The sequence below is a fragment of the Chelon labrosus genome (genome assembly GCF_963514085.1).
Source record: "Chelon labrosus genome assembly, chromosome: 11".
Classification (NCBI taxonomy): Eukaryota; Metazoa; Chordata; class Actinopteri; order Mugiliformes; family Mugilidae; genus Chelon; species Chelon labrosus.
In genome coordinates, this window is record NC_140344.1 from 21771403 (window position 1) to 21797986 (window position 26584).

Consider the following 26584-nt stretch of genomic DNA (forward strand, 5'->3'; position numbering starts at 1 on the left):
GGTGTGAATGCTAAGCAGAGACCTTTGTAGCTCAGTCCCACTTTTATTTTATTAGGACTTCTTACCTCTTTAGTTTTATCTCATCTTCACTGTGACCTTCAGATCACAGTGACAGGTAATTTCAAGACTTTCATTCCAGTCCACCTCTGTTGGTGGCTTCGGAATAAAACGCCTGCCTTCTTAAATGCAGTAGTAGAAATGATTTGATCTGAGCTATCTATATTGTGCACGCATCAGGTTGATGGCCCCTGACATATTTAAAGGTTGTGTCACTGTCATTCATCCCTCACTTTGACATGGCTGGGGGAGTGACGCCAGGGTTGCCACACGGCATGAAGTGATCTGTATAGACCACTACCACACTTTGAAATCATCTTACATGAAAGAAGTCAAAGGGCAATTAGTGACCTTGTGTGACGGAAAACTTCCATGCTTGTGGAGGCAGCTCGCATGCTTGGAGGCGCCGTCGCCGTGGCACGCTTTACTGTCGCCATGCACAAACAAGCGTTAATACCAAACGTGCACTCAAGGGTCACTCTTGGGTACACTTAGAAAGGGGGCATTGTTGTAGAAAATTAAAAGGAAAGTGAGGTTTGACTGACCGGGCAGATGTTTAACTTTCATACAGTTTCTGATTGGAACAGGCAGCCGAGTGTTTTGGAAAACTCTCGAAGGCAGATTTCAGTTCAGAGAGTAAGACTCCTATTCACGCTCATACCCTCCATCAAGACCTTGGTTGTAATACCCCTGGCAGCGAAGTCAGCATTATATAATGCATATGAGAAAAAACTGAGGAGACTGCTCTTAATGGCTTAAGGCCCCTAAGTAACACAAACAGAGAAAATCAATTACAAAACTCGTTACTTGCAAGAAGTGCAACAACAAGACGAGACTGAAGAACAGATGGTCGTTTGAGCAAAAAATCACAAGCCTATTAATGCAAGTGTTCGGACTTTGACTCTTTACCACAAGACTGTTGACAGCATGATATTAAACTGTGACAAGCCTGCGGGTATTTCTGCTCTCGTTTTGCTGAACAAGGCCGAGGACTCATAAGCATTACAAGCAGGCATTGCAGAGTCCACAAAGTCCAGCGTCAGTCGCTTGCTCGATGCCATTAATAATGACTGTTTGAAAAGATTTCTTTTTGTGCCATAGCAGTCAACCAGTCATGCAGTGAATAATCCTGGTCATTGGCCTGTTTGTGCTAATCTTTGCTAAACCTCTCTGTACTTGACTTGCATTAATGCCTCACTCACTGAACGTCCATAGACGTTGGCCTCAAGTGGAGAAATGAGGCGAGCAGAACATTTGGAAGCGAGATAACGCTAAACCCGTTTGGGATTATTCGTTGATGTACTACCTCCATGGACGTTGTTCACACTGCAGCTACTCTAACAGACATACATTGAGAAGGATAAATTGCACTGTTTGATGAAAGTGCTCCCTGTTGATACCGCTGAGGTGTACGTGGACACGCTTCACAGAATCTCACGCTAGCATTTTCAAAGCAAAGCGTCATGTGCGTGGCCCTCTCAAAGGCCGCTTCACTTCAAAGTCAGACTATCAGTCTCCATGGAGAAATCCTCATAAATGCAGAAAGATTTGACTTCACTTTTTGAAAGGTCGTTTTTTAAAAAAAAATGTAATAAATTAAAAAATTCAAGCTTTCTGGGGTTGGCCAGTTTCCAGCTCTGGTAATGCAGCCAAGTGCATTAGGCTGCAAAGATGAAGTGCCACGGCCAAGCGAGCAGAAAAAAACAACTTGTGCCTGCCTCTGTTGGGTTGGGTGGGGTGGGGTAGATCTGGATTAGGTTTGAACTCCACCAGTGCCTGGGGTGGCCTGGGACCTGGCCACCATTAATTACAACTAATGAGTTGAACATGAGTGATCTGATGATGATGATGATCTGTACATCCCCTTCAAAGACCAAAGAGGAATGTAATGCTGTGATGGGACATGTGGGGAAATGCAGCGTCGGTTAAAAGGGTGTAGCAGGGAGGATGTATTTTGATGGTGTATAAATCATAACTGAGGGAAGATGAGAAAAAGAGGAATTTGGAAACCACCGACACAAGTGCTAGCTTCCAAGGTTATGAGCTGTATTTGGCATTTCTCAGGAAACCTTTCATTTTAGACCAAACTATGAAAACATGGTCAAAAATCTCTAGTACAAATGGTGAGTTGTGGACTATTTGTGTCTCTGAAAGGCTTCAGTATCCATGTTTTGCTGTTTTTAAAGTTTTAAGTGAACCCCACCTCACGAACTAAGTGGAGAGCTGAATGCTACACTTGGCCATTTTCAACAATGACTCCCTTTTTGCATTCATATTCCTGGCATGCAGTGGGTATGAATCTCTACAGAGTGAAGCAGGAACAGAAGAAAAGACGCATACTGTGTGTGTGTGTGTGTGTGTGTGTGCGCATGTGCACGTACAGTAAAAACACATTTGTATGTGTGCAGGGTTGTGCTTTTTCCAGTCCTGCGTCCATGTGTTTGTATTTGAAGCGGCTGCTCCCTGCCAGCCTTCCTCCTCCGCCCTCTTTGCTTCTCACAGCAGCGTATAGTGTACCTGGGCGGAGAGGCTGGGAAAACATGTGGGGGAGATCCTGGAGGAGCAGACGCGAGACCCAGCCTACCTACTGCTGAAAACCGACTGGAGTCAGTTGGTGGATGGGAGACACCCAAAATACGATACCTTCAATATTTGCTTTGGCTTGCTTTGCATGTTCCGTTAATAGATGAACTGCTGGCAGGGGCAGTGACAGTTTTAACCTGAAATAACAATCCTGCTAAGGGAACAGATCCTTGTTTGAAACCACGTGAGGCTTTTTTTTTTTTTTTTTGCTAATGCTGATGCACAACGTTGCAGCACTTATTTTGTCTTTGTAGTGCATCCAAAGCAATCTTTTTTCCAAAAGATGAGTTGTTTTAGTAAATAATGTTGCATATGACTCAATTACAGCTTTGACAATGTTCACCCCTTAGTATGAGTGCAGCCGTTAAAATTGCAAGACTTAACAAAGGGGCCATTGTTTTCCCTGACAAACTTTTCACGTTTCCCATAATAAGCAGTACAGTCGAGGTCATCTGGGCTTCTCCCTGGAGGCTCGGAATATTTACACAAAAAAAAAAAATTGAATGATTACATGCCAGATACGAGTGCTCCCACATTATTAAAGTGACAGGGATATTTGCTAACAGAAGCCGTGAAACGTGAGGGTCATCCCCTGGAGGAGGGGGAAGGGGTAGCGGGGGAAAGCAGCGGGGAGCGGTGCGCAGCCCCAGGCCTCATCATTCTCTGCCAGACATGGCCCACTTCCAGCCAGTGTCTGTGCTGCACGCCGCCACTTTGCAGAGTCAGAATGATAGATTACGCTAGGTGAGTTAAACAATTACGGAGCAATTTGGAGCTCTGTGCTTCATAAATTGCTGGTCTCCCACACCGAGGCAACTGAGAGAGTAATGAATCAAAGAAAGTCAGATAAGTCACTCAAGCTCCTCTTTGATGTTAATAATAATAATATTAAGGGTTGTTTTCTGAATTTCAGTGACTCGCTACTGTTCAGTTTCGCCTTATCTACTGTGCTGGAAGTTAAAAAGAGATAAATAAAGATAAATTCAAATATGAGAAGATACACTGATCAGCCACAACATTAAAACCACCGACAGGAGAAGTATTAAACATTGATCATCTTGTGATAATTCAGTGTTCTGCTGGGAAACTTTTGGACCTGGCATTCATTCATGTGGATGTTACTTAGACATGTAGCACCCACCTAGACCAGACCAGGCACCCCCACCCCATAGCAATGACACTCCTTGATGGCAGCAGCCACCCCCAGTAGGATGCAGCCTGACACAGGCAAACACACAAAAACGCTTTAGGAAGAACTAAAAAAAAACATGAAGAACAGCAGCTCCAGATTCACTAGATCCCAAACTGATCCACAGAGCCCCCTCCCCTAAACCCATAGGACCCAAAGACCCCAAACTAACAATATCCCTGTTGCCAGACACCACAGGACACCCTCAGAAGGCCCATGTCCATTCTCTGATGAGTCACAACTGTTTTGGATGCACCTTCACAATATTAGAAAGGTGGTCCTAATGTTATGCCTGATCGGTGTATTTACTCAGCTGAATTCTCAAACACAAACCACTTTGACACTGTGTTTTTATCCTTATATGAACAGGACCACAGGGAGGAGAGCTCCGTAGCGTTGCACAGTGCAGGGTGTTATCATTGCAGGTGACAGATAACTGACTCGACAGTCCGCTGTGAATGCAATAAACCAGCATCAAGAAAAATAACCGAGAATTGAGAGAGCGGGGCATGAGGTAGTCGTGACTCTGCAGTGACGCACATGATGGCAGGGGTCTAGCTTTTCTGCTGGGATGGCGGCAGTTATCAGATTATTTCCACCAGTTTGCAGACACGAGACTCCTGGGAGGAGCAGGGGGGGAAATACAGATACATTTTATGGTTAGCACTCGTTCTGTTGATAGCTTATGGATATTACGCACTCAATCGCTTATGTGTGTGAATGAGTGTGTGTTACATTTAAGATATATTATCAAGGATAAACAGCTAGATTTAGGTTTAGGCCTGTTTGGGAAGCAGAAAAGCTGTACATTGAGTTCTGTGTGCCTGACATAGGAACAGCTGAAAAGAGACACATTTTACAGGATGAGCCTGGCATCAGTTCATGTTATCAGTAAAACCTAGAAAAGACCAAAACCAACAATGTGGCAGTCTCAAAATACTTTCAGACTTCCCCAGACGGGATGGCTCTCAGCTCTAAGCTCGCTTGTTCCCACATAAATCTTTAATATTGTGTGTCACAAATACAGTTAGCTCCATAAATGTTCGGACACTGACACAGTTTATGTTATTTTGTCTTTTTTACCAGAACACACTGAAGTTAAAACTGTGCACTGAACAGGGACTTTAAGTACAGTCTCTAAGCTTTATTGTGAAGGCATTCACATTTAATTGGAGGAAAGGTGTAGGAATTGCAACTACTTCTATACACAGTATCCCGCAAGGCTCAAATATGATTGGAAATAAGAATATAATCATAAATATCATTTGTTTATATTTTATTAATGATATTTTGCAAGCAATGCCTCCTTCAAGTCTGGAATCCATTGACATTACCAAAGATTGGCTTCCTCCTTTGTGATGGTTTGTCAGGCTTGTTTGTTTGTGGGTCTTTCTACCCATAGTTTGGTCTTTATCAAATTAATCTTTGATTCGACTGGGTTGAGATCAGGTCGCTGACACAGCCACTGCAGAATATTTCCCCCCTTTAGATTTAGACTTAGACTTAGATAGACTTTATTGATCCACAGGGGAAATTGCTTGGTCACAGCAGCTCAGTTGCACATAAAAAAAGAAAAGAAAAGACTCTTAAAACCTCTACTAAAACGAAAAATAGGTGTAAGATTTAAAATATAAAGTAAAATAAAATAAACGATAATAAGATTTGCATATGTACAAATCTGCAAGAAACAGAAGTAAATATACACTATATACATACTTAAATGATAAGGTGCAATAAGGTGCAATAATATGGATGTAAAAGCAGTGACATTAGTTTTTTACAGTATGTTTTGGGTCACTGTCCATTTCTACATCCTTGCTTACGCTACATCTTTTCCATACGCTTCAGAATTGATTCATCTGCTTCTGTCATCCATCACATCATCATTTAACACGTGCGATGCGGTGTCCATTGGAAGCCATGCGTGCTCATGAGTCACGCCGACTCCACTATGTGTTCTACAGACGATAGCTGCATGCTTCGGATCGTGATCAAATCTGGTCTTTCTATTCTTGAGGCCCGTGAAGGATTTGCACCTTGTCACAAACGCTCTGTATTTTCTTTTGTGAAGTCTCCCCCCGCGTGGAGGATGTGGATAATGAAATGTCAGCCCCTTGGCGAGTGTTTTTCACTTGGCTCGATTTTGTGAAAGTTATTTTTTTGTTTTGTTTTATTTCTGATCCTGTGATCATCCACCGCTGTTGTGTTCAGTTGACATCCAGGCCTTTTGTTTTTTTGTTATTTTGCCCGGCTCAACCTCTCAATTTGTCCAGTCCTGATGTTCCTGCTATCTCTCTTAGGGATTTGTTTTTTTTGTTTTTGCAGCCTAAGAATGGCATGTTTTTCTTGTGCTGAGAAATCTTCTTCTTGTGAGTTCACAACAACAACAAATGCCTCACCAATCACCAAAGGCTCACCAAACTGATAAATAATTAAAGAATACAGTTTTATAGTGAAGTGTCCACTCACTTTTGAGCCCAAGAGAGAATAAAAATGGTTGTATTTCTGTCACATTTCTTACAATTTACATTTTAGTACTCGTATGTGCCACTGTCCGAACATACAGTATGTTGATAACTGTATGTAGCCTCAGTTTTAAAGAAGGCTAAATAATTTTCCAAAAGAGCTGCGCATTATGTGTTCTATGAGGAACTTACAGCAGCCTGATGTGAATGTTGCTGCTCATATTCAGTATTGTCAGTGGGATCAGCGTATTTGCATGGAACTGGTTAATAACGGCGAATAAATGAATACGCCCGCAGTTATCCCGTGTCTCTGTGAGGACGAGACATTTTCAAATATCCATTTCCCTAAACGTCCTCCGCTGAGCACTGAGCTCCGCTGTGGATTACAAATCCTGATGTCAGCATTCGTCACTTCTCCTCGCATTCATCACTTTGTGTAACGTTTTGCCCGGAGTCCTTTGAATCATCCGCTCCTTTGCAAATGTCTTGTTTGCTGCATGTTTCATCCGCTCCTGCAAACATTTTTCTTTCAAAGGTGACATTTACTTAAATCTTACTCGGTGGTTAGGTATGTTACAGATGAAGGAGGCTGCAGAAGATTCTCTCACAGTAAAAGGCGGCGCAGTGAGTCTACAGAGAGTAGATTCGGGGCTTCCAGAAATGCACATCGCAGGACTCTTCATTAAAAAGAAGCTACTGTGAAGTAAAATAAAGTTGGTAAACAGCATTAATAGTGAATGAGTGCTAGGCTGGTATCTTGCAGGCACACGCACACACAGAAGAGGCCCGTGCAGGCAGACCGAGACGCAGACGAAGTGATGCGCACAGACACTGAAATAAACAAAGCACGCACTTCACACATACATGCAGTAACTGCCTCTTTTCCTGCCTTAAGGACTCACCGTCTTATCTACTTTGCACTTTGCTTTATGAAGTTTTACTGTCCGAGAGCGTATTCACTTAAAAGCTGCAAGTGTTTACAGTCGGCTGGATGTGATGTCATTTTTTTGAAAATGACCCAGAGGAAAATATTCGCCCGTAGCAAATCTCATTTTACGACATTAGTCATTTCCTTTAATTACTCCAGCGCCCTCAGTGCTAAATGAGCAATTACTTCAGAACATGGCCGCATTTAGCAGGACTGCCACGTCTGTTTGTCAGAAGTTCGGCGGCTTTTCGTATATTTTGTTTCAGGTTAACCTCATCCTTGATTTCACTGTAGTGCAACAGACCTCACAAAAACAACCTTTTTTTTTTTCATTCCCTGCCCGTATCCGATGATATGAGGTAATCATAGGAAAGAAAATACCCCAACGCTTATTTCTGAGACTCTCCCAAAAGCTCACAGAGAAGTAGAGCAGGATGAGCGGGGAGATTACGGCTCAGTGACTTCAGATTTTTCCCTGCTGTTGCTGATTGCCGGCATTGTCTGGAAAGCATCCTGCGGGAAGCGTGCGACTCACGGATATTACACACAGACTTATTACCCTTGACAGAAGAAATGAGATGAAAAGAGAAAAATAATAGCGAGAGAGCTGCCACCTCGGGGTGGAGTAACACACAGCCTGCAGGGAGGCTGGTTTCCCTCTGATTGGTGAAGATTGCATAATTCTAGTTGTGCCCTTGTTGTGCGTCGGTCACCCGTCACAAGTACTCTCTCTGTGTGTGTGTGTTTGTGTGCATGGGCCGCTGTGTGTCGAAGGCTTGTATAGTATGTACTTGCTTGTGTGATTTTGCTTGACTTACTCACGTCTCCTTTTTTTAGCTCTCGGTTCCTGTGGGTTGCTGTTTGCAGTGATGTAGTGGCCACAGTCTCGACTCAGCTGACCTCATATCTTTTATTATTGCTCATTTATTATCTTCAGTCTTTTAGCATTAGCCAATTGATGCTAATCAGTGGACTTAGGCACCATCTTTTATGAGGCATACGCACTTTCATAAGTCTTGCAAAGTAGGTTGCGACAATTTAATTGATCCAGTGTTTAATTTAAACAATTAAAAGTGAATAGTGCTTTCATTTACATCCCTCCAAAACAGTTGTGACTCATCAGAGAATAGACATGGGCCTTCTGAGGGTTGTTAGTTGATAGTAGGGGTCTTTGGGTCCTATGGGTTGAGGGGAGGGGCCTCTGTGGATCAGGCTTATTCCAGGGCATCCCACAGATACTTGATCAGTTTGGGATCTACTGAATTTGGAGGCCAGTTTAACACCTTGTTCTGTTTTTCACATTTTTTTAGTTGTTCCTTTCACTTATTTGTTGCCATAAAAGCAGCCATCCTAAGTGTTTTTCCCATTTGTACATCCAGTAGCTATGGATTAATTTGGAGCGACATTTCTGACCAATTTGGCAAATTAAAGTCTAATATTCACTCTCTCTTAGAGTCCTTATTGCTGCCCATCAAATACCGATGAAAGTACTGTATCTGGACATTGAGCTGTTAAAGGCTCCGTTATGTTCACCAGCTAGTGATGAATGTTGTACGTGTGGATATGAACGGCTAGCATCCAGGTTTGTCAGAGGTATCATCCCCCATTGCAGCTGGAAACATACAGTAGTTGATGTTTGCAGAGAGACTGAACCACAAAAAGCTCCTCAACGCTGCAAAGTCACTCCAAGAGGCTCCAATCGCAATGCCATTTCTGTCCTTTGTTAATATAAAAACATTGATTAGCTCTAAGAATTGATTTAACAAATTAAACAGACACCCCTTTAGAAAATTGGGTTTACCTGGCAGAGACCTAATCTGTAATTAAAGTGCTTCCAACAGGAGCCAGACGTCATATTAAAGACGGAGGGTACTGAATCAGACCGTGATCACATCGGCGCGTTTGCTTCTTGATTTGTCGGGGCGTAATGGACTTTTCTTCAAGCAAGTCATTGACGAGGTGTGAATTCAATCAAGAAAAACTAATCTGAGACGAGATTGGACGCGGCGTTCGCACTAACAAGTGAAACAGCAACACCGTGGAGGGCAGCAGGGTGGCAAAATGATTTACTTGATTGCTTAAACCTTCTGTGTCAGCGAGCAGAAACCTATTGAAGTGTCCTTGAAGGAGATGTGAGACAGTGAGACTCTTTATCAGCTTCAGAGGTGGAGCTGTGTATCCGAGCATGACCTATGACCTTCTGCGTGGAGGAGGGGTGGCTGCAAAGGATCAATACCGTATCATGTTCATTTGTATGTTCATTATAATTCATTTTTTTTAAACGGGGAGTAGTATAGGTTGATGTGCTTACAGCGGGATCTCCCTCCTGATGATCCAAAAACAAAAATAAACCCACAGATGGAATTCATTTCCTTTGGCGGTTTGCTCAGACTTGTGTTAGAACACATCAGGAGGATTGTGTGTTTCTTTCAGAGCGACACATGATGCAAACTTGGAAGCCTTTTTTCTACAATTCTGTGTATTAGGGACTGTAAGAGGATCTTCAACAGACTGTGTCTTGAACATGGCTGCAGAGCAATAGGAAATATTCTGTTTATATTTATCTCAACACATTGTTCCAGCAGCGGATCCCACTTCAAGCAGGCATGAAGGGCCTGGGATTAAAACTTTTTAAAGACCAATAATCATCTGTGTGCTTCGGTGTTGATACCATAGACTGTGTATAAATATGGACAATGCGTTCCCATTTCCACACATTGGCCAAACTGATGCTATTTTCCCGGGATCCGGGCAGCGCCATCTTGCGTCTGTGGAACCAGAGTCTGCGCAGTACGGTTCCAGAGTGGAGCCACGCGTAGCCGCGGTATCGATGACCCACCTAGACTCACTTGCATTTTTGTTTAATTAATGCTGCTGTCTGCTAGAAATATTTTTGGTTTATTTATCTATTCCTACTCTCACAGTCTTACGGGAGCACTTTACAGAGTGGTTGGCATGGCAACTGGTAATGTGGCATCATGATGTCACATCCTGTTTCTATAGGGTCAAATAATTAACTAAAACAAAACTTAACAGAAAAAAATGAACATGCATCAGCGTTACCTAAAATGAAAGAAACTATCTTTAAACATTAAATACACGTCAATTTATTTTTTTCAAGGGGAAATTACAGTTTTTTTTACAATCTGGACCTTTTTTCTGGTATACAATGCGATCGTTTACTCACCCATATAACTTTGGTGTCATTTGGAGTTGTTCAGAAGATGTTTAGATCCAGCGGAGCGCCGTGTATTTCCATATAGTGGGAGTGACTGGGGCACCGAAGTTCTGATTATCAAGTTTTGTTATGATACGCTAGTGCTATTCCCCTGAATCTGGGGTTACCTGTTGTCATCATCATCCGGGGTCTGTAGATTGACCTACTAACTTCTGACCTGGATTCGCGGCAGATAATGCGTTATTTAGAGGCTGTGTTTCGGTGCCCCAGTCACTCCCACTATATGGATATATGCGTCGCTCCGCTGGATCCAAATATCTTCCGAACGACACCAAAGTTATATGGGTGAGTAAATTATCGTATTTCGTGCCAGAAATAAGGTCCAGGTTGTAAAAAATGGTAATTCCCCTTTAAGGCTTAAGCCCATCCACTAACTTGTTTCCTGCTCCTGACTGTGTATTAGCTTCTCTGTGAGTATACGTTGACATGTTTCTGGTTCATCAAATCTTGCATTTTCCCTCCCAATTCTACCAGGCATTTGAAAGTGTGTGAAAATTTATTTTCTCACAGAATTCTTGCTCGCACGGGTTTTCTTTATAAACAGTGCGGCTAACGCACGACTAACCCATTAAAGACTTGTGGCCGGCTCAGACCATACTGTGGTCACCTGAGAACCCAAACCGAGACCATACCTCTTGAGATTTGCAGCCTACCCAGGCATGCCAACACTTCTTTTTTTTTAAAAAAAGCTTCATATTCACACCTCTTTTTCTAAAGGGCAACACACGGTTATGGTTATTCTGAATGAAGCAGCCATTAGGAGTAAGAAAAGCTTTCTAACACATCTGAACACACGTCACACACGTTTCCTGCTCTCCACCGTGCCATGTCTCCCTCTATGATCATTCGCTTGGTATACATATGGTGACCATCTGGCCTGGCAGAACAGTGATGGAGCCTAGAGCGGGGCAACACTACCTCTGATTTGTGTACAGTCACAACATGATTAACCCCTTAGAGCCTAAAGGAATGGCTAAAAACTATCACTTTTAGTGTGTTTGTGTCGAGTTTATTTTTTCACTTCCTCGCATTTTCCTACTTTTTCTCCGTCCCTTTGACTGACGCCTTGAATTAAAATACAACGGTGGAGCCAGATCACGAATACATCTCATTCATCCAAGTGCTGCTTTGATGCACCTGTTTGTACAGCACATTCACGGTTTGCCAAATCAAAGCTCCACTCTGCTGTCTCTGCATCTTATCTCGGAGTGAAAGCCAAAGCCGGAGCTCCTGCAGAGCTCAAGTATGTTTGGGGAAGTTCACTTCACTGTGTGTCCCTCCAAAATAGATTTAAATGCAGGGTAGGAGCCTCATTGAGGTCAGCATTCCTGCCCCACTGCTCCAGTCAGCCCTGAGACAACGTCAGTGGATCCAATCTGCAGAAAATCCAGACCCAGGAATCAAAATAAACACCGTAATGTGTGTTTAGTCGTATAAAGTGTCAGTGTAAGTGCTGTAAGCTGTGCACGCTGACATTTTGGGGAAAGCCCAAGTGTTGAAAGAGATGGCTGATTGTATGCCTGCACATGTTTGTGAATTCTCTTGGAACGGTCAAACTGGTGTGTTGTGTATATACCAGGACTTTCTCAGTGTGCGTCACAAACCAACAAACAAAAAAAGACCAAAAGGTGGAGTTTCTTTTGACTTCTCGCTAGTTTACAGCCAGCATCTGTAGAGCTAGTACATTGGTTGCTTGATTAAACAAACATGCACAAATGGTACCGTTTTGCAGTTGTTTTGTGCATCTCGCAGTTCTTTTTTTTAGATATATTTTATGTTGTTTACTTTACTGTATTTGTATTTTACTCTATCTCCTATCAGCTGTCACTTTATGGGAGCAACTGCAAGGAAACCATTTAATAAAGAATTCTGTTTCCAATTCTGATTCACGTGAATGATGGGAGATAACAATTTGCTTCCACTTTACCTCATTTGTCTCCATACATCCACCTACATGCCTTGCAGCTGCTTGTAAGTAGAGTTTCTTACCTCATGACAGAGTCGGATTCGCTCCTTCCCCTTACTTCCAGTCTCAAAGCCAGTCAGTAGAGGGCTGCATCTGTCACATCAGAAAGTCTAGTAAAGCACCGAGTAAAGCTTTCTGTTTTAAATGCGCAAAGATTTTAGTTAAAGTAAAGCTTAGAAATGCCCAATAAGTCCCGTCCCCAGTTGACATTTAAGGCAGGTTTCTATCCAAAGTGTAAACTGAGTGCCTCCACATGTTCCTAGTCTACTGGGAAAAACATAGCTTTAGGTACTAGCTTCAATTCTGGTTTCCACCTTTATTAATCTTGTCACATAGGACATAATATTACCACATTAGGACCAGCAGGATAACTGGCTGACTGCTCTGGATCCTGACACAAGAGTGACATGAACGTTAAAATAGTGAAAGATGTAAAAATCCGACTGTCATTTAAGACTGAAGACAGAAGGTAGCAATGTGGAATTCATATTTGACAATGCACTGGGTCTCTTCTGTGCAGGTGTCTGTCATCACTATCTGTAACTTAAAAAACATGCACAGTTGTCGTGTATTACTTGGAAAACCTGACAATACTGCATCGCCTGGGAGATTTCCAGTCTATCGACATCCGGTGGAAATATTCACACAAACACACACATAAACAGAGCAGCCACAGTGGCTGCCTGGCATGTAAGAGCTCCATCAGTTCCTCCCCGAGGGCAGACAGTGCTTTGCATTAGGACGCAGAGAGCCAGTGAGTCACCTTGCCTCAGTCTGCCCTGAGAGCAATCACCACTTCACCATCAGCTGGTCCTGTTGTTGCCCTGAACCAAGGTTAAGGAACTGAGCAGTTAAGAGCTCAAGAGTAGCATAAACGTGTTTAATCATATTTTCACATTTTGACATCTTGTCAGTAATGCGTTAATATGATGGCTCTGTTTAACTCAAGCATCTGTGTAAGTCACAACCAAATGACAAAGAGCCTGCAATAATCTGAAACTGATGCAGCTGTATGCAACTCGGCCGTGATTGATTTTATTATTTTATTATTTGGACCTGTGAATTTCCCTCTTTTACTTTCTCATGCTTCCTTCAAATATGGTTGTGTTTACTATGGTCATAAGAGTTCATTTTGTGGTTCACAACCTCATAAGTGGACATTTTTCACAAAGGTCTGACGTCCACAGTCGTGGCATCATTGGTGACTTTTCAGAAACAGCAGAGGTGGATCGTAAGTTAATACAGTATGTCAGAGGATTTTGCATTTTGCATTTTCTACATTGAGATACCTGATGGTCTTACATTACAAAATGAACGCAAAGCATGTTTTGCACACAACTTTCACTTGCAGGCAGCAGTACAGACATACAACACGTTTCTTTTGTTCTTTTCTTCAAAGCCTATTGTGTGCACAGGATGCTCTTTGAATTATGGTTATTCTTGCTCTTTATCTAACTGACCAGGTGTGTGAGTGATCACACACATTTTCAGGTAGGTATGGCAATGGTGGCCACTTTTGTCTTTGGACCAGACTGTGAACTTATGTACAAACGATCAGTTTTACTCAGTCGTACTCTGTCTGTTCCTCTAATTCTGCAAGCACACTGACATTTTTGCTTCAATTATATATTTCGATAATGCCATCAGACCATAATTAAAATCTTTTTCATTACTTTGGTACATTTCCCTGTACTTTGCGTTCAGTGCTAATTGGCAAAAGTTAGCATCCTACCATGCTAAACTAACCTGCTGCACAAACACCTGCTAAACATTGCTGGTGTTAGCATTTGGCTCAAAACACAGTATCGCAAAGCTGTTAGTGTCTCTAGGCTCTAGATCTTCATGGTATACAGTACTACAGTATTGGCTGCAGCTATAGGTTGGTATTTTTGAGTCATGAAGCCGATGTGCATTGGTGTTTTCTCTAGGCCTTTGCATGCAGCGACTGTAGAGTGAGTACCCTCCAAAATCCATTGAAGTCAAGCTGACAAATAAATATATATGTCTTGCAGAGGTGATAATAGGGTTAAAGTGAACGAGGGATTTTGTATCCTATAGCCAATTACAGAAATTATGGTGCAGCGCAGCATTTGGTCCAGTCACTCCTGTGCACATCAAAGGAGGCTGGTTGTGAAATCTAAAGACAGAGTGAGCTATTTACTGTGATATATAATTGTCTTAGAGGAACGTGTGAGGAAAGAAGGTGTCAGTAGCCCCCCTGTTGCTTTAAATGCTTTAATATGGACTTCATGTTGTTTGCCCAACTGCTTGCCAAAGAGGGCACATTGCGAGCAGTAAAAACAATAAAGGAGGTGTTTCACAGTAATCCCAGGAGACCGGGTTCCCGCAGAAACAGAAAGAAAGTTTCTTTTCTTCATAATTTGCCTCGCTGGCTCGCCTGTGCCTTTGGCTGTAGCAACTGCGGACACCTGACACCGGTGCAGCAGATGGTGATGTCTCCTGCTCTTTGTTTCAGGTCGTGCAGGTTGTCAGTAAGCCTCTGGTCTAACGTGAACAAAGACGTAGAGGTGGTTGCACGGCCGCTGCTCCGCGGGCTCTGTAGGTTTATGAGCTAAATAACTGTGACTTATTACCAAGAAACCTATTTCCAGATGTTTGTGCCACACAGGTTTTTATTGCTCGCATAATGCATGGTGAATAGCGGACGCAAAAGGGTATAATTAAGTGTGCCTTTTAAAAGCAGCACATTTGAAGCACAGTTTGTGGCAAGAGTGCCTCAAAATTAAGTTTTATTTTTTTTAAAAAGACCAAAAAAAACAAAACAAAAATAAAACGAGGCCCATCCAAGCGTTATTACTTTCTTTCAGCAATTCCCTTCACACAGTTCGCCGCACAATATCTCAGATCAATTTAGCTGTGTTGTATTGCTACTCTACAACACAGGTGCGGAAAATGTTTTGAATTGTGTACTCCTCTTTGAATCTCCAGCACTTATCAAAATCAAAAAGTGTTGTCACTTCCTGGGGAGTACCGCGTTTTTTTTTATTTTTTTTAATTGTCGTAAAAAAAAGTCTCGCCTTGGCAGATGAATCATTTTTCATAGGGAGCAGCTCACGCAAGCGACTTGAAAATTATGGAAAACTTAATAAAAAAAGAAAGGAGGACATTCCAGCCTTTCTTTATATTTATTACTGTCACTTTGTGTGACATATTTTGCTTAATAACATTAGATTACCCTCCCTTCCACACAAAAAGAATCCATAACCCTTTTTGTTATTTTTTGTGTCCCTGTAATTTTTTACTTCCACTCTAGTCTCATTGGAGAAATAAAATATATCGCCGTATAAGCAACAGTCTGCTCATACAAACCGAATAAAGAATGTCACATTTGCCTCAGGCAGTGTGTGCGTTAAATTAGCAGCACATCATGAGAGAGGAGACATTAAAACCATAGCTACTTTCCTCTCAGTGATTGGGGGGGTAAGTTGAGAGTCACAGCTTTTAGCCGTTTCATGAGTTGACACCCTGCAAACACAAGGAAAGGTGCAGCACGAAGCTGCAGAGGAATGAGAAGCTGTCAGCAGACCGAAATGGAGAATGTGCCTCGTCACTCTCAAAGCGAGGAAGAGTAACTAACACACAGAGGTGTGAATAATGAAACCACATTTAAAATATTACACACTATTACCTCTGGGAGAAGTTTCTGACGGGTGTAGCTGCGAGGCGTAATTACTACGTTGAATGGCCACCATTGTTTTCACAGTCAGATTCTGACTCTTGGTACAAATAATTATTCACACAGCTTCTCAATTCTTTTCATTCATCTGATAAATACACAGAATAAATGGAAAAATAATATATACTGACATTAAAGGGTATCAAGGTCTTGAATACATGAACGGAATTTCATTTCTCCTTGTATGATCTGCCGTAACGTTGACGTGAAGTTCATTTCTTTTCCCCTCTCTCTCTCTTTCAGGTGTGCTCAGCCTACCTGAGGGTCTGACTCTTCACAGGGAGCAGCAGCAGCAGCAACAGCAGCGAGCGGGAAAGAGCGCAGAGGGAAACACCTACAGTCAGACCGAGCTGCGCTCCGTCGAACAGTGCTTATTGGCCACAAGAGTGGGCAGCATCTCTGAACTCAGTGAGTGCTATTTGCGTGTTCATGTGTCGGGTGCGACGGAAAATATCCGTGTGGAGAAGTTGAGTATTGTAAACCCCTCCCGTGACGCTCTCTCTTTCCGTGCCCTCGAGCGAGGCAATTAGGCGCTCGCATGCTCTAAATGGAGCTGCTCTGTACTCATCAGTGTCAGGTGATAAGATCTGAGTGATCTTTTCAACTGGTCTTCTGATGTTTTTGGAGGACCTCTTTATGATCCAATGGGCTTCTGCACAGCCAGAGGTGCATAGAAAAAGGGATTCCCAAGTTTGGTTTGACTAAACTTGACGGGCCCGTATAAGCCACCTGGAGATTTGAGTGCCAAATACAAACCAGGTCTGACCACCCAATTTAACTAACAGTGACTAGACCTTGAAATGGAATGGAATTTAATCTATTAATTGTATTTTTAACACGTGTCCTTTTCCTACTATGGCCAGCCAAAGTCTGTTCCATGACAGAGGCGTGTATCACTTTGGTAGCTAAATTAGAACGAATCCCAGCAGCCAGGGTCAAAAATCTTGTGGAAAGACTTCTGAGAAGGGTTGAATAGCATATTCAGGTACATAGTTTTGTTCCAAATTCACATATGGGTGCGTGTCCCCACACTGTGTTTGGATGAAATGCTGCAGAACACCTAATAACATACTATCTGTGACTATTTGAATGCACAAAAGACCTGCAATTCACCCATTTTGTCAAATTAAGGCGAACACTTATAACCAAACTTTAGATACTTACTTACTTTAGATATACTTTTACTGATCATCATCTTCTCCTTGAACATTTTTACTGAAGGATGCAGCTCTGGTCAGCATTTTAGTCCGACTGCATTATTGTCTCTAAGCGACAATGCGATATCTAATAGGGCATAAATGTTGTCCCGCTCTATCGGTAAATCGCTGCGTCATAATCTGACTGTAAACGCACACGCGAGTATTTCAGCGAATGTGAATGAATCAGTGAGAGCTGCACCGTCAACGGGACCAATTCTGACGAGCCACAGCCATTCATCATAATGAATTATTTTAGATAATGAGTGTGACGATTCCTCCAAAAAGTTAATTGAATGTCCACCGCCTCACAATGGAAACAATAACTGTTAATAACAATGCTTTCTGAATACGTTTACATAGCGTGCTGTCATTTACATAAGGAGTCAGTTTAATAAAATAATAATAATGATACATTTTCTGCATAATCTTGGAAATTATGTCTTGACTATGTTTTACATAACTGCCCACACTCTATAAAAATATGGTTATAGTTATATAAGTTATAATACGCCACAGTTTCTGGTTTTTGTTCTGTTTTGGGGCCAACTTTTGTGCAAACTTTGGTAGCGCCTCAGCAAACCTACAATGTCAGACTGTTATGAAAACCACTGAAACGTCCACAATCAGATGTGATCACAGAATGAACAGTTTTTATCTTTTGCAGCTTCTCAAGTCATTCTGGAAAACACAGCACTGACAGGAGAGTAACAAATCAGACGAACAGATTGTGTGCATGACAAAAAATAAGAAAGGGTTATTGGGTCTGTTTCAGTCGTCATGGCATCAATGTGTTATTTTCTGAATATCTAGTGTAAAGATTTATCATCATAAACGAACAGAGAGCCAGTACCCCCTCGTTGTTTGTTTTCTCAGGACCGAGGGGCGGCTGCAGAGACGAGGCAGATCGCCCTGGTCCTCCATCCATGTTGTATTGATGAGGTCAATTGTGTTATGTTGACACTGCAAACACACTGTGAGACAACAGGGCCGCTGATGGATAATAGCCGAGCTCCGTTCAGCGATAATGTTATCAGCTCTGGAGAGGAAGTCTGTAAATGGCTACAGGATCTGCACACAGTCACACGGCTCAGACTAAAACTAAATGAATAATTTGAGAGAAGCGGAATAGTCAGCAATGACTGCACCCTCGGGGGCTTTTGCATATTTGAATGAGAGCAAGATAAGATGAATGAAAGAATAAAAGATGGAAAGGTTAGGAAGAGGGACAGATGAGAGTTTGACTCAAATACATTTCTTGTGCATCAGTACAGTACAATTTGCATCAGTGCCAGTCTCTCGCCCTGGCATTTAGACTCGATTTCAGAGGTTTGGCGCTGATTTACGTCTTTGCATTTTCTCAGTTACTCCTCTGCCAAAATGCCAAATTACCATATTTTAAATGACAGCCGCGTAAATTCTGCAATTATTAAGAGTGTTGGTGTGTCACGATGGCTCAGTCATTACATCTTTATTCAGATATGTTGCACACGCATTGTTGTGTCTGACTTACATACTTACTTAGTACGTAAGTCGGACCAATCTGTATAGAAGTAGCGATGGATGGGGGATACGAAACATTCATTCATTCATTCATTCATTCATTCATTCATCTTCAGCACCCGCTTATTCCTGTTAAGGGTCGCGGGGGTCTGCTGGTGCCTATCCCAGCTGTCATCGGGCGAGAGGCGGGGGTACACCCCAGACAGGTCGCCAGTCTATCGCAGGGCCAACATAGAGTCACAGGGCGAGGGATATGAAACATGCATTTGCAAATCTATACGTGCTAGAAAATGTTAACACCACAAAGTGAAACAAGGTCAAATGACACTGGACTATGTGCAGGTTCATGTGTCTGCTGATCTCAAACATAGACTGTATATAAATATGGACTATCCTCACTTCCTTGCATTGGCCAAACTGACCAGGGATACGGGCGGCGCCATCTTGCGACTTTGGAGCCAGAGTCCGCGCGGTACGGTCTGAGAGTAGAGCCACGTGGAGTCACGTTATCGATGACCCGACCACACCTCCTCCAGACTCACCCGTGTTTTCATTTAATTTAATTCTGTGCTCTCAGACAAATGGATACTTGAATATATATCTGTATTATATTAACTACCTAAAATGGCTGAAACCATCCTTGAAAAAAATATTTGACGTGTATTTTAGTGTTTTAGTTTCGCTCAAGTTCCATTTACTAACATGGAGGGGGTGGAGCTTATGACCTATACTGCAGCCAGACACCAGGGGGAGCTCTACTTGCTTTGGTTTCACTTTTGATGAGCTGTTCCTCCGTCCATCGTTGTGCAGTCAATGTTCTTAGCTCCCCGTACTGGTTAGACATATAGGAAATGCACAAGTTAGATGAGCCTGGCTTACAGTGTCCATCTGTTTCCAGTCTATGGTCACCTTTGTGAGGTCCTTATATATTTTCAGAAGCATATTCCTTTTAATTTCACTTTTATATCAAATCGCACACTTTTTTATTTTGAAAATCAGCCGCAATAAATATTCAAATAATCTCTGTGCTTCAGTATTCTCAAAACCTCCAAGACAGGTCCTGATTCGTTCAAAAATCAGTCTACACTTCAAGTTTTTGCTGCAAGCTGTTAAATACACTACTACTAAACTAACTGACTCCGTATAGAACAATCACTGTGTGTATTTCCACGGCAGCATCCCACCCAAACGTACAGACACAATTAAAGCCAGATGCAATCCAAAGTTTATTAACATTATTTCAAATACTTTTGAGACCACACTCACTGAGGTTTAATAAGGCTGCAAAAAAAATATATAAAAAAAATCCCATTTCCATTTCTATTTCGATTCGATTTTTAATTACTCCTGTAAAGGTCAAGCGTTCTTCACATTTTCCAAATTTCCTGGCCTCTTTCTTTTATTGGCGGCTGTTGGTCATGTCTCATTATGCTGCTCTTCGCTGAGGTTTCAGTTCAGAAAAGATCCAAAAAGAAACAGGTTATAGAGGGAAGCAGTTTGGGGACAAAATCATTTCAGAGTGTTGAGTATATGTAAAAATATAACTGTATATAGTGTTCTTTTGATACTTACAGACGTTTATGTGGAACAACTTGTCACTAATTGTATTACCATCAGTTCTGTTAAAATAATAACAATGACTGTATCAATAATTAGTACCCAGTGTGGCCAGACACTATTAGTCAGTACAGTCAATTAAAACACAGTGGAAACATCATTCATTTTTTTATTTTATGGACTTGAACCTAACTCTGAGACTTTAGAGCCACTGTTGTGTTTCAGATGACATTTTCCTTTGTCCACTGTCTCCTCTCTTTATCTTCTACTTTACTCTCCAGTCTAGTGCGCAGCACTCAGGACTGTTTTTTCTGTAAGCCTTTTCACCCAGCTCAAAAAAGAAGAAGCTACTGATGATGGCTATCAGTGCTCTCAATAATGCCTTTTGAAGATTATTTTATTGTGGCAGCCCTAAAAGCATACTGATGTTTTGTTTTGTTTTCCCTTTTTTTGGTATATCTGAATATGGTGCTTATTTTTGACCAAATGACAAAGAAAAAAGTAAAATCTGAAATGTAACTACTTAATACTGTTTGTGTTTCTCAGTAGAAAGTCTTTCTAGTAACGTAAAGTTACAAGGAAATACGCTATCATAGAATATATTTATACCATTCTTCAGTGTCCCATGTGATGATTTTACTCAACAGAGTATCATTTAGTTTCACAGTATACCCATATGTGACATGACAACTACACCGATCGATCAGGCATAACATTATGACCTCCTTCCTAATATTGTGTAGGTCTCCCTTGTGCCTCCAAAACAGTTGTGACTCATCAGAGAATGGACATGAGCAACAGGATGTTGTTAGTGGGGGCCTTTGGGTCCTATATTGGTTGAAGGGAGGGGTCTCTGTAGATAATCCCTCAGATACTTGATCAGTTTGGGATGTAGTGAATTTGGAGGCCAGGTCAACACCTTGTGCTGTTTTTCATGTTTTTTATTTTTTTTTAGTTGTTCCTAAACTGTTTTTGTGTATATGCCTGTGTCAGGCTGCATCCTGCTGTGGTTGGCTGCTGCCATCAAGGAGTGACATTGCTATGGTCTGATCTGCGTATGTGTATTATCTCCCATCCTCGCTCCTTTGAGAAAGTCCAATAAAGACTCCAGAGGTGTCACTGTTTCAGGTGCAGTTTTGTCCACACTAACCCGTCCCATTCACTGACTATGGACATACCGTCCGTGATGTCACTCAAAAATTTCCTGAGCAGTTTTAAAGTTTGGTGGATCTAGCCATTACCTTTTTAGCAGTGCTTGATGCTACCTAACTAAATGCTAATTCAAAAACTGAAATTGAAAACTGAACCTTAGGGAGACAGGAAGTGACCTGTGATAGCAGACACATATCAATCGAAACGGTCACGGCCTTAATCATGCCTGAGTTTAAGACTTGGAACTAATTTCCTGTCGAAATTATGGAGACCAAAACGGACTACAAACGTGTTTACTTCTGTTGTAAATTGGGCATTTTAACATGGAGGTCAATGGGGACTGATTCTCGTTTGGAGCCTGCATCAAGTTGCCGTTCTGTGAACTTCAGTTTTTGGTTTGTTTTTCAGCCCCATATGTTATGACCACGTCCCCACCCGATGTGAGTCAGGTAATGTTAGGAAAAGACTTCCTTAGAGAGACTTCCACTCCCAAAGACTGTTCGTGCCATCATGTTATCTGTTACGCGTGGTAGTTGTTCACCAAAAGCTGTGGTTGTTTTCACATGGACAAAACCAACAGCAGGAAGAATAGCTCAGCATCTTGTCAAGTCAGGATGGCCACGGGCGGCCATTAAATGTAATCACGGCCGCGTAGCAGCAAATAATTGAAATGCAGAAACTGTGATGATGGCAGCAGCTGCACAGTGCAGCGACAACACATTCATCAATACCCAAACAAAAGCTGGTTACTGTGTATTGGCTCCCCGAGTAAGCTTGAATCGAACTTTTCCGTCATGCGGATTGGAAGGTAATTTCTATATTTCTGTATAAGGCTGTTGTGCTTTCTCTCTCACTATTAAACAATAAACACGTCTCTGATGTAATGAGCAGTTTATTTGCTGTGTGGGCGCTGCGTTGCTGGTTGTTGACCTTAAAGGTGCAAGTTCTCAAAAAAAATAAAAAAAACGCTTGTGAATCAAAGCCGTGTCATTATACTCTACAGATTTGTATGATTTTTGCTTGATTATAAAGCTTTGAAAACAAAGAGAGCATTTCCCCAAATGCTTAAAGGTAATCACTTGAAAACCTGAGGAGCAGGATCTGCTGTGTGTTTTTCTCCACCTCTCCCCTTCTTGTTAGCATAAAGAATTAATTACACAAGATGGCGTATCGATTAAAGGCTTGAATCTTATAATGAAAAGGCTATTGACGTTTTGGCTTATTAAACTGCAGCTCCTGTATGTCCTCCTCCTTTTATTTATTTATTTTTAAAAGGATGAAGCCTTAGGTCTCTGTGATGGTATTTGGTGACTGAAAACAACTGGTTAGTCCTTTCTCAGCAGGTATGCCTGGGCACACCTGCGGAAGGAACAGCACTAATCTCACTACTGTTGCACTCCTGCCGTGTTGGAAATAATCTAGATTCTCAGCCCTGCCAGGCTCGTCTGCCTGCATAGGAAATGTCACACACCGGCATAAATAAGACATGAGGAACCGGCTGTTGCTGACCACTTCAGCTCTCCTTACCGAGCGTCAACGGGGCACTGTTACAAGCTTATCTGTATTCCCGTTGGTGCGATAAAGAGAAAGGCGAAGCAGCAGCAGTAACAGATAGTGGAAGGGAGGAGCCGCGACCTAAATTTATACGAGAGATCGTCATTCCTGTTGTAATGTTTCCTTTTCATTGTATCACAAGATGATGTCCAGCGCACTTCTCTATCGGCACGGGCACGGCTGCTCCCGGAGGACACTTGGCAGACTGGCTGTTTTATTGCATGAATGCTCCTCTCATTCGGGCACCCTTTTCACACCCGCCTCTCACATTGTCGAGGCTAAATGGAATCTTGGCAAGCACCGAGTAGTGCAATTTTGATGCTAAACAAACCCCTTTGTCCGTGGGAATGACTGTTTGTTCCAGCTATGCATTGTATCGGCACACATACAGTGTAGTCCATTTAGAACAGGAGGGAAACCAAGTGCCATCACGCTCTATTAGTTTTTGGGTTGAGTAGTATCAACCACGCCGGAACAATGTGTCAGAGTTTCTTTGTTTGTTTGTTTGTTTTTAGATAGACCCCGCTTCAGAATTTTATTACATTCTTTCACAGTGCAACGGGTCTAGACAGGGAGGAGAAGCGACAGCATTCAGCAAAATGTAATAATACATGGTTGTTTCAGCAGTAAGCGCGCTCAATAACTTTGGAGCCGTGTTCGTCATAAACTAGAAGTTTGCTTCAAAGAAAACATATCATCTTTCATGATGATCTAAGATCTGTCTCTTCCCTAAAGTATAAAAAAAATAGTTCGAACTTGCTTTTCGTGGAACAGTTTTTCTTAAACTCGCCTGAAAAATATTTAAATTTGATTTGTTTAAAACCCAACTTGATTACCTTAAAGGGGAACTACTGTTTTTTTTACAACCTGGACCTTGTTTCTGACATAAAATACGATCGTTTACTCACCCATAAAACTTTTGTGTTATTTGCAGTCGTTTGGGAGATAATTAGATCAGCGTATATCCATATAGTGGGAGTGACTGGGGCACCGAAACGCAGCCTCTAAATAACGCATTATCTCCCTCAAAAACACCAATATTTTGTTATCGTACGCTAGTGCTATTCCCCTTTGAGTCTGGAGTTACCTGTTATCATCATCCGGGGTCTGTAGGTCAATCTACAGACCCCGGATGATGATAACGTGAAGTAAATGAGTTTCGCAGCAGATAATGCGTTATTTAGAGACTGCGTTTCGGTGCCCCAGTCACTCCCACTATATGGATATACGCTGCACCAAATTATCCCGCCAAAGGACTACAAATTACAGACAAGTTATGTGGGTGAGTAAACAATCGTATTTTATGCCAGAAATAAGGTCCAGGTTGTAAAAAAACAAACAAAAAAAACCCCAGTAGTTTCCCTTTAAAGTACTGACATATGATGCAAAGGAAATAGCTTGGAGTAGCACGGATGTTAATCCATAAATATTCATTTTTCTTCACCAGTCCTAGGCCTGCATATTCCCCTGCACTCCCCTGTGAGCAGCACAGAAAGTACCAGGATGGACCTAGTCTTTTTCCTGACCGTGGTGCGTGGAAACTCTCGATTTCCCCTGACAGCCTAAGCTCTAAAAGATGCTGGAAGGAATGAGGATGATTCCCTGATGTCTTTTTTAATGCCTATTCTAGTCGTTTCTCGGGTGCTGTTCAGCATGCCTGCGAATTCCTTTCTAACCGCCAATTTTGTGTCTCCCTATGCGTACGTCCCGTATGTATGTGTGTTTGTGCATAGGTGACCTAGTCTCCCGAGCCATGCACCACCTCCAGCCGCTGTACATGAAGAACCACAACAACGGGACGCCGATCCACCACAAGAGCGCCGTGATTCAGTGGGCCCCCGAAGCGATCTACACCCTGTGTTACTTCATGCACTGCCCCCAGATGGAGTGGGAGAACCCCAATGTTGAGCCGTCCAAGGTGACCTTACAAACAGAGAGGTGAGAATGAACGAAAGCATGTAAGAGGGGCTCCAGACTCCACAAACAATGGTTATAAATGACTCAAACTGAACCCAAGTTTTACTAAATTGCTTGATATTTTACATTTATGTCCAATGAAAGGATCTAATTCAGCAGTAAAAAAAAAGATCCTGCTAACAAAGATTACATCTGCAGCCAAGCTTAATAACTTTTATTGCACCTTGCCCAAAAACTAATAAAATCAGTGCGCCACATGGCTTTCTTTATTTAGAGCCAGCCCCAGATCCACTTCTTTGCAGCCACAATTCTCATTAGTGCACCATGAAATGCACAACTTTCTCCAGTTTGAGCCACTTCTGTTAAAAAGTACAGTGTCCAGCTGTTTCATAAGGCTTTTTTTTTTTTTTAAATGTCCGTCAAAGATCAGAATATACTGAAAGATGAAATTACATTGTTTTGTTTTGGTAATTATATGTAATGACACCGGTTTTTGGAACTCTAAAATGTTCACGGTACATTACAATTTCTACAAAAAGAGTCTTTGAAGCAGCTATAATTCACACTCATGTACTGGACTGAACAACTACTTTTATGTGAAATAAAAAAATTAGAATTATAACCCGAAATTGTAGGGTTTCTTTTTCAGCCCACAGTTTGGACTTTCAGGCCCACTACGCACCGTTTATAGCGGCATCATCGTCGGGTATTTCCAACGACAAATCCCTAAAAACCCAATGTACGCTGCCTGCTCAGCACCAAAAACCTCGAAAAACACACTTAACAGCTAGCTGGACAACATGATTTAGCTAAAAAAAAAAAAAAAACAACATACGCATTCCCTTTAAGAGCTGGTGGAGAACAAAACTGAGCTAAAAGGGGAATGAATGTTGCATTTAGATTCATCAGGTGACAATGATTCAGCGTCACCTAGTTAAGGGGTTGGAAATCTAATTTGAAGTTTGCAAACTTTAACAAACTTAATATGTACACAGATCAGCCACAACATTAAAACCACTGACAAGAGAAGTAAATAACACTGACCATCTTGTGACCTTAAACTTTTGGACCTGGCATTGGTGTGGATGTTACTTAGACATGTACCACTCACCTAGACCAGACCAGGCACCCCCACCCCATAGCAAGGACACTCCTTGATGGCAGGATGCAGCCTGACACAGGCACACACCCAAAAACAGTTTAGGAACAAGTCAAAAAACATGAAAAACAGCACAAGGTGGCCTCCAAATTCACTAGATCCCAAACTGATCAAGTATCAGTGGGATGATCCAGAGAGCCCCCTCCCCTCAACCCATAGGACCCAAAGGCCCCCACTAACAACATCCTGTTTCCAGACACCACAGGACACCCTCAGAAGGCCCATGTCCATTCTCTGATGAGTCACAACTGTTTTGGAGGCACAAGGGAGGCCTACACAATATTAGGAAGGTGGTCATAATGTTATGCCTGATTGGTGAAGGTCATTATGAAAATAATTGATTTCGAGCATCCTCCATCATTTCTACAAAGCATTCAGCCTGTAATTGACTAGGAGTCAGTAGATGAATAGCACGAGACGTGA

At 42.1% G+C, this 26584-nt stretch overlaps 1 protein-coding gene across 1 annotated transcript in view; it reads left to right on the top strand.

The window, feature by feature from the left end:
• Positions 1–26584, top strand: part of btbd11b (BTB (POZ) domain containing 11b) — a 70792-nt gene that overhangs the window by 28070 nt on the left and 16138 nt on the right. The window contains exons 2-3 of the mRNA XM_084555764.1: positions 16367–16531; positions 24819–25023. Of these exons, the coding sequence (XP_084411890.1) occupies positions 16367–16531; positions 24819–25023 (370 nt within the window). The remainder of the gene's footprint in view (positions 1–16366; positions 16532–24818; positions 25024–26584) is intronic.